The 8,758-nt window shown below is 39.8% G+C and overlaps 1 protein-coding gene across 1 annotated transcript in view; it reads right to left on the bottom strand.

Annotated features, from left to right (window-relative positions):
- Positions 1-8,525, bottom strand: part of LOC137185290 (CMRF35-like molecule 5) — an 86,156-nt gene extending 77,631 nt beyond the window's left edge. Inside the window, exon 1 of the mRNA XM_067593636.1 lies at positions 8,197-8,525. Coding sequence (XP_067449737.1) covers positions 8,197-8,464 — 268 coding nt within the window. The 5' untranslated portion in view covers positions 8,465-8,525. The remainder of the gene's footprint in view (positions 1-8,196) is intronic.
- Between the last annotated feature and the right edge of the window lie 233 nt (positions 8,526-8,758).

The raw sequence follows: 8,758 nt of genomic DNA on the forward strand, positions 1-8,758 counted from the left end.
TTAGAATTTACTTTACTTACTTTACTTTAGTTATCTGTGTGACAGGGCACCCGTGAACGCTCCGTCATGCCCTAACCGGCGTGCGTTTCTCTCTCTCTTGGCCGGAGAGAGCGCGCCAGTGCATGCAGCCAAACTGAGGCACTTCCTGGACACATCATAAATAGCGCTTGGTGGCACCCTTAAGAGGGTCATGTGACCATGGACCATACCATTAATATTGAATGGACTGATATTTTATGATTTATTTTGGTTTGGGGGTATTTGGCCATAGCAATATGGAGGGCGATTAGTGCCATTTTTCCTTTATGCAAAGTATATCATTGATTTTTGAATTTATGTTTGTTGTGATCAAATTTGAACGTAGGACACTATAATTTGTTAATTGGTTTGCCCGGGGGAGGGGCTAAGAATATATAAGAGGAGCTCTGCTCATTTAGGGTTGTTGGGTTTTTGGTCGTGGCCGAGTAACAATGTGGGTGACGAGCTGCCAGTGTGAAACCTGTCGTGTAAATACTTTTTTTTGTTACTGTGTTTTTTCCACTCCTGCACTTTAAATATTTTTGCCACTCTTGTTTGGGGAACTTGGTGTGAATAAAAAATCACCACGCTGAAGTTTCTCGTCGTCTGAGCCATCATTGAAAGCGAACCCGCGACAATCTGGCTTTGCTTTGATTCTTCAACTGTGTTTTTACATTTTTCTGTGTCTTTGGTCAACTGTTGTTTTTGAATGTGCTCTATAAATTAATTTGACTTGACTGTTTCTCTGTGTGTTTACAACATGATGATGATGTTGGGATGGGCAGTAGTGTGTTTGGTTATTAGCAATAATTCATAATTATCATAGATAATTATGAATTATGAAAATAAGATATTGTTAACCTTAATCAATAATTCAGGCACCAACTGTTGCATCTGTGAGGAACACAGTTGATTATTTGCAATAATTATCAATTATCGAGGAAAATTAACTAATTATGACAATAGAATTATTAATATGAATTAACAAATACGGAGCACCACCCAGAAACCGGGACCAATAACCAAACAAGGTAGTCTCATAAAGGGGAGTTCACCTAGAATGTTAATATCTGAGAGATATCAACATTCGAGGGTGAACAAAGAAGGGTTGAATTCAAGCTCTGACTCCTTCAATCAGCCACTTTTCACAATATTACACACAATAATGACAGAAGGACTTCTGTCATTATTTATGTTTATTAAACTTAGCAAAATGAATCCTACCAAACAAAACACAAACAGGTATGTACAGGGTTGGACACATGCAGGGGAATACATGTGTGTGTGTGCGTGTGTGTTTGTGTGTGTGCATGCGTGTGTGTGTGTGTGTGAGTGTGTGTGTGTGTGACAAGATGGCGACCGGACCTGACGTGATGACGTCGTCGGTCTGCGACGTGGACGTGACTATGGGAGGAAGTCACGTCGCGCAGGAACCGGATGGCAGAAGTATGGCGGTGTCTTGGTTAGACAGAAGCACCACCTGGTGGATGGCGTCTTGCACTCACCCACTTCTGTGAAAAACACACGTGTCTGATGGCGGATAAGGAAAAACAAAGAGGAAGTGAGAGGAAGAGAAGCGGTTCCTTTGTCCACAGACAGCGTGTGTATGGACGGCAGTCTGTTACGCATGTTGTCTGGTTTCTGACCGACAAAGCAACTTACTTCCTGACTCACGATGGCACAAACACAGCAGTAGTCCCGAGCGGGACAAACACAAAACAGTCTAGCGTGGTGAACACAACTAAACAGGCAGCAAACTTAAAATACTCCAAAGAGTAAAGCAGGAAAAATGGACTCGGCGGTCCGTCAACAACACAACAAAACAATAGCAAAAGCTAAGAGCTAAATGCTAAACAACAGCAACTGATGCTGATAGGAACACACAACTAACACTGCCTCTGCCCAGACTTATGCCTCTTACTTGGTCGCTTCAGAAAGCGAGCAGGGTGTGTGTGTAGTCCGTCTTTATGTCCGGCTTTGTCCTGGGCTCGGATGCAGACGGTGGCCGTTCTCGCACGGTCGGCAAAAAGCACAGCAGCTGGCTCTCAGCGGCGTGGCGGAGAGAACAGCAGAGTCGACTTGGTGAAGAAGTTTCTTCCTTCTCGAGGGAGTTTGAGGATGCTGGTTGCAGCAGCGGTCTCTCTCGGATCCGGGAATGTGTTCGGGTGAACACGGGTGAAGTCTCGTCTCGTCCGGCGAGGGGAGTCTTCGAGGAGGGGACAACAGAGGAACAGAAGTTACCCCTAGCTCAGTGACACGGGAAAGGCGTGTGCTTCAGGGCACATTCAGTTTTAAAGGGGCAGTGATGTCACGGCTGCGTCATCAGGACGCTCCACTGTGCAGGAGCGTCTCCGCCAATGAGACTGTATGTTGACTGTTCCCTGCTGAGGTGTGAAAATCGCAAAGCATCCTTGGAAATGGAGTTTGCAATGGACTCCCATTGTCTGTAAGCAGCATTTTGGCGCTATTCCTTTGTCGCAGGGGAAACAAAGGAACAAGCACCTCGTGGTCAGGCCTCACAGGTTACATGTAGGCCTTCTCTGTGTGACCTCATGGTCTGAGGCCCAACAATGATGATGATGATGATGATGATGACGACGGTTAAAGGTACATGAATGAATGAATAGTTTTATTTTGGACCAGTTATGTGACACATTATTCAGACACATTAAACACCAACAAACCAAACATTCCAGTATATAAACACACCAGCATCTCACAGCACAATACATTTTACTTCATACAGATCTTTACATACTGTATAATATCCCAGGATATATCCAAATATGAAGATTAAATAAATATAATACATACAGCCTCACAGATATGAATTTAATGTAATATTAATTTGTGTAGATCAGTGGGTTCATATTGAAACTGCTGTGAATCCTCTTTGACAAATCTGACTGAGGATAAGGATAATCACTTTACCTCATTTATGAGCACAATATTAACACTGAATATATAGTTATAAGGTATAAGGGCATTTTATTAATGCTCAGTATTCATTATCACTTCTCCTATGAGGACATATTTTATATGAAGGTGTTTAACCCTTTGTTTCCCACACCAAAGAATGTGTTTGCTCCCATCAATTTGCTTCTCAAGGTTTCTCATGAACTTTAAAATGTATTGCACATTTCTTCTTTGTAAATTAAGAAATGTATGATGTGAACAGCTACATTTGAGATTTATGTTTGGTTATATTTATGTAGACTTTACTTGCCAAATAAATACACCTATTATGAGCATTTATTAGAACTCTGAAAATGTCAGACATGAACACTAACCGCTGATTAGTGGACGACCTGCTCTACCTCCTCAGTCACAGCCGCCCTGTGAAGTATAATGAAAACAGCTGAAACAAGCCGACTTCAATGCTCTGCCTGAAAGCTGTGCTCCATTTTTGAAAAAAGCTCCTCATAAATATCACATTATAAAGCGACACATAATGATTACAGTCCAGAAAACATGTGATGCAACATGTGATGTCAAACAGGAAAAGGTAGCAGCTCAGATTAAGAAGCTGCAGCCTTCAGAACAATTTGACAATCAAATGTCAAAGCTCTCTGTATGTTAAGTGTCTTTTTCAATACTACCACTAGGAGGCATCAGAGTCAGACTCTGAATTTTTCACAGACTGGCTGTAAAATAACTCACTATGGTGGACAGACCTTCTTACAATATTGCTTCTGGAGCAGCAGTCACTTCCTATCTAAAGAGGTTCAGATTCATCATGATGAGGAGATGAGATCTTTTTTAGATTTAAATGTGTCCCAAACTAAAGAAATGGTGATCTCACCACAACACACAGACAGTTCCAACAATCATTCTTGGCCTCAGTAAGTGTTGAACTCGTCCAAGTCTACAAATACTTGGGAACTGTGTTTGATGACAGATTGAGATTTAGTGACAGTACAGATGTTATTGTGAAAAAGGCTCAGCAGCGTCTGAGCTGCAAACTAAACTCCTTTAGAGTCGATCAGAGAATATTGACAACGTTTTATTGAAGTTATCCTTTTATTGAAAGTATTTTAACTGCTGGTTTACATTTGTCAAAAGGACAAGAATCGATTGCAACATGTTGTTAACTTCAGCTCTAAAATTATTGGCAAAACACAAAGATCCCTGTTACATCTTAATACTGAACAAGTCCTCAACAAAGCAGAGAAGATTATCAGCAACCACACACATGATGTCCTCTATGACTACTTTAACCTGATGCCATCAGGAATGTGTTTTAGATCTCCTGCATGTAAAACAAACAGAAGGAAGTTTTTTTTTCCAGAAGCCATCAGACTTGTGAATTCTAGAAATGACCTTCATATACGACTAAACTGTTTCACAGTAATGTTGTGTTATCAAACATAATCTCTGCCTGGATGATGTTCACAGTAATGAATGAAGCTACATTTCTATGTGTCTCTGCAGTGGGAGGGAGGAGGTCGGGGTGGATGGGGGGCTACACGATGCAGGACTCTGACAGCAGAGACCCGGGTTCACATCCTGAGTCCTGTGTGTGTTCAGGTTTGGTTCAGGTTAGTGAAAGATGCTGCTGTGGCTTAAATGTTCATAAACATGTTGAGCTTCAAGTCACTGCAGACTTTTTTCTGTATTAAACAGAGACCAGGATCTTTCTCTGACCTGAACCAAGTGCTGCTAGAGTCTGAACACAACCACAAACACTTTTATACTGTGAGTTTCTACCAGCAGAGATTTTACTGTATCAGATATCTTGGTGGAAAAAGAGACTAGGTACATTGTCTCTGAACATTTCACTCATACGTTCAGTATCAACATTTTGCAACTTAAACACATTAATTAACAAAATTTTTCATCATGTTGAGAGAAAACGTGATTCAGTAACATTACGTTTCTAATAAAACATATTTGCTGTTACAATTTAGTCGAATATGAATGTAATTTCTAGGAGACAGAGTTGGCTCAAAGTGTAGAAGAACAATATCAAACAACATCTACATTTATGAAGACAGAATGAAGAAGAAGAAACATGATCAGTTGTGTATCATCAGCATAGAGGTGAAAAATAGCATGTTTATAGTTAATATTGGCTAATTAAAAAAAAAAGAAAGAATGAAAGTGGAACAAACTGGAACTTTGCAGCACATGTTAACCTGCACAGTACAGAATCCAGATCCAAATCCAAACATCATCATATGTTTGCTGTGAGTGCAGGGTAGGTTTGGTCCAGATCCCTGCTGTCTGGATCCAGGCTATGTGGAGACTGGAGGACGGTTCTCATTGCTGACAGATAACTGAAAATAAAACAGGAATGACATCAAACCTAATATAGCAGTAACCAGAGTAACAGACCAGATATGGTGTTCTTCATAGACAATTGTTTTCTGATATTTTAGTGATAACAACTGGACAGGCCAGAGGTCTATTAACAATAATTATGATTTTATTTAATTATAGCTTTGTTCATACTAGTGAAGTAGTTGCAGACATGAGATTTTTTATTCCTAACTGCAAAAATAAAATGTATAAATGCCAACAGTAAGAGTTAACATGAGACATACAGAGTTAAAGGAAGTCATCTCCATGTTTCTGCTGTCTGAGGTTCCTCTGGTGTTCAAACCAGAGTTCCTCCTCTTCTTCAATTTGTGGAGGAGCAGCAGAACAATAGCCAACAGCACAACAATCACAGCCACACATACAACCAGAGGCCAGAAGGCATGTGGACGAGAGACATCAGAGACAGCTGGGAAGGAAGAGAGAGAGAGACATGTAGTAGTTTGAAAGTCTGGGATCTTTTGTCTTGTATTAGAAGCGTAAAGGTTCCCTGTGGAGTTTTTGACCACACGTAGCTTGTTTTTGCAGGTGGATCTACGTTGTGCACACGTGTTTGATGTGATACACAATCCTGCCAGTGGTTTCACATCATCCCACTGATCTACAGGATGCAGGAACCTGCCCTGAAATGCAGCAATGCACCAACAAAAGCAGGAGAGAAGAAGACTGCAAGCAATGCAAGATTTAAAATACTTAATATAATCAGCTTTGCAAATATTTTATGATTGAGGAAACATATTCAACACTTATGTTGGACCTAAAGGATACACTCAGCATGTTTTGGTGAGTAACACTGAATATAAATATAACCTTGTTTACAAGAAAACTACACAGGGAACCTTTATCAAAAATGAGATCTTCCTGTTGAAAAAACATCTCAGACTTTACTCTGAATGTTTCTTGACTTGTCATGTGCTGACATCACATGTTAATAATTATCTTACATCATTAGAAACGTAGGATGTATTTAAACATTAGACGTGAAGATAAAAAAGGAAATTTATTGTAAAATTAAATGTGAAATGTTTTCTTCTAGGTGCTGAACTGTCTTATGTGCTGAAACACATGTTGGACCATCTTGTTATTCTTATTAGACAACGTTGTTATGCTGAATTTGACTGTTTTAAGAGGACGTTTTGTTGCAGAGAGACAGTGATGGACAGATGGACAGACATGAACTGTCCTGTACCTGTAAACTGCTCTGTGGTTTCAGGGAAAGATGATGAAGGTGTGAAGCTTCCTGAACTGGAGATTAAACTCTGTGTTGTTGTTGGTATGGAGGCTGATGGGACTGATTTTGGAAAAGGTCGGAGAGTCCGGTTTGGTTTTGAAGTGGTTGGAGCCGTGAACAATGAAAACACATTGAAACAATCAGATACTGAATCAATAATGCAGAGAAATGAGATGCTGCTCTAGACAGAAAGATCATATTGACAGCATCCATCACATACACAAGAAATACGCAGCATTAAATATGTTAATGAAGTAAATGATTAAGAATATTTGAAGTGAGTTTGTTCTATTAATCACAAGAAATTATTATTTGTTTTTTGATTACAGAAGAGTAAGAAAATAACATCCACAGGTTGGTTTTCTGACATTAAACATAAAAGCACAAATGTCTGAAAAGGTTTTTAAAAATCGTACAAACTGATTGCTGTAAATTTAAAAACTAACATTATAAAGGCAACACATTTTACATCAGATTACTTTGTGACTCTACAAATGAGTTTCATCTTTAGAAACATTTTAGAGTATGATGTTTTGAACATTAAGGAACCTGAGGAACCGTTCTTCTCTATGTTACCTAATGTTAATAGAAATATAGAAAAGGTCCCAGGTTGGACAACTAGTATGACTCTGCCAACCTCAGCACTCCTCTTGTTGTCACAAATCAAATTTTGACCGTAACCCGAAAAATAAGATATTTGTTTCTGTCATGTCATTTCCATCCACTCTTTAATTTTTTTATTAAAGATTCTTTTATGCCTCTATTATAGGGACTTTGTAGATATGACAGGAAATGAAGGGGGCAAGATGGGGGGGTGACATGCAACAAAGGTCTGCTGCTGGATTCAAACCGCGGACACTGTGGTTATGTGACATGGGTCTTAACCAGAAGGCTACAGGAGTGCACCAAGTTCTCATCATTTTAAACACTTAACAACTGATATTCATTGAACAGAATGTGCACAAAAATTAAATATAAAACTCACCATCTACAACAATGATCGGGAACGTGTCAGATGAATCTGGAGACGAAGCTCTGCCGTAACCACACCTGTACCATCCTGTGTCTGACTTCTTCAGCTGTGTGATGGTCACATACAGTCCAAATAAAGATTTTTCTCTATATTCAATGCTGTATCTGCCATTCTGAGCTCTGTTCTCTTCTGTTTTAACCAGGATGTCTTCTTCTTTTTTACATTCATCCTTACAGAAGAACGTCCTGTTTCCATTGACAGTACTGAGGCATCCATATTTGATATTTCCTCCCTCAGTTTCTGTACGGATGAAACGAGTGTTTTGACCCAGCGCTGCTTCTGAAAAGATGAACAATCAGCAATTACTGTCTGTACTTCCTGTAAGATGCTGCAGTCTGATCACAATATTACCTGCTTCACATTTACACAGATCCACAGAGTCACACTGGGAGCTGCCCAGTTCAACCACAGTCTGACTGCTGGAGTAATGATTTCATCCAACATTGATACACTGAGTCAATATATCATAAACGTCTCACATTCTTCCCACAATTTAATTAGATTCTATCTGACTTCATTTATTCTTATGCTTCAAAATCATTAAATGGGATGAACATAGTAAATATATCAGGTTTTATGACTTTCAGTAGAAACTCACCATCTATAACTGTGAGCTCAAAGTCCCAGTAAGAATCTGGGACCGAAGATCCACCCAAACCACATCTGTACTGTCCTGAGTCTGACTTGGTCAGCTGTGTGATGTACACAGTCACAGTTCTTCTTCCAGAAGATCCGTCTTCATATCTGATGCTGTATCTGCCACTCTGAGCTGTGACATCATCTGTTTTAATGAGAATGTCTTCTTCTTTACATTCTCCTTTACAGAAGAACTTGGTGCTTCCAGACGAAGTGAAGGAGCAATCCATTGAACCATTTCTTCCTTCAGCTCCAGCATAAAGGTTTATTGCATTGACGAGTCCAGTGTTTCCATCCTGCAGTGCTGTTGGAAAGATGAACAGTGAATACTGATGATCAATACTTTGTGTATTGTAGACTTACTGTAAACAAACTGTAGATTAATGAGGGCTAATCCATCAGTTCACAGAGAAGCAGAGATGATACAGAGGCAGCCATTAGCAAAGTTTTCACTGACTGTACAGCAGTTGCTGTTGTTCTACTTGTAGCTGCAGTTGTAGTCACAGTGTCTCTGTGTAACGTCT

Source organism: Thunnus thynnus, chromosome 6 (genome assembly GCF_963924715.1).
Source record: "Thunnus thynnus chromosome 6, fThuThy2.1, whole genome shotgun sequence".
Taxonomy (NCBI): Eukaryota; Metazoa; Chordata; class Actinopteri; order Scombriformes; family Scombridae; genus Thunnus; species Thunnus thynnus.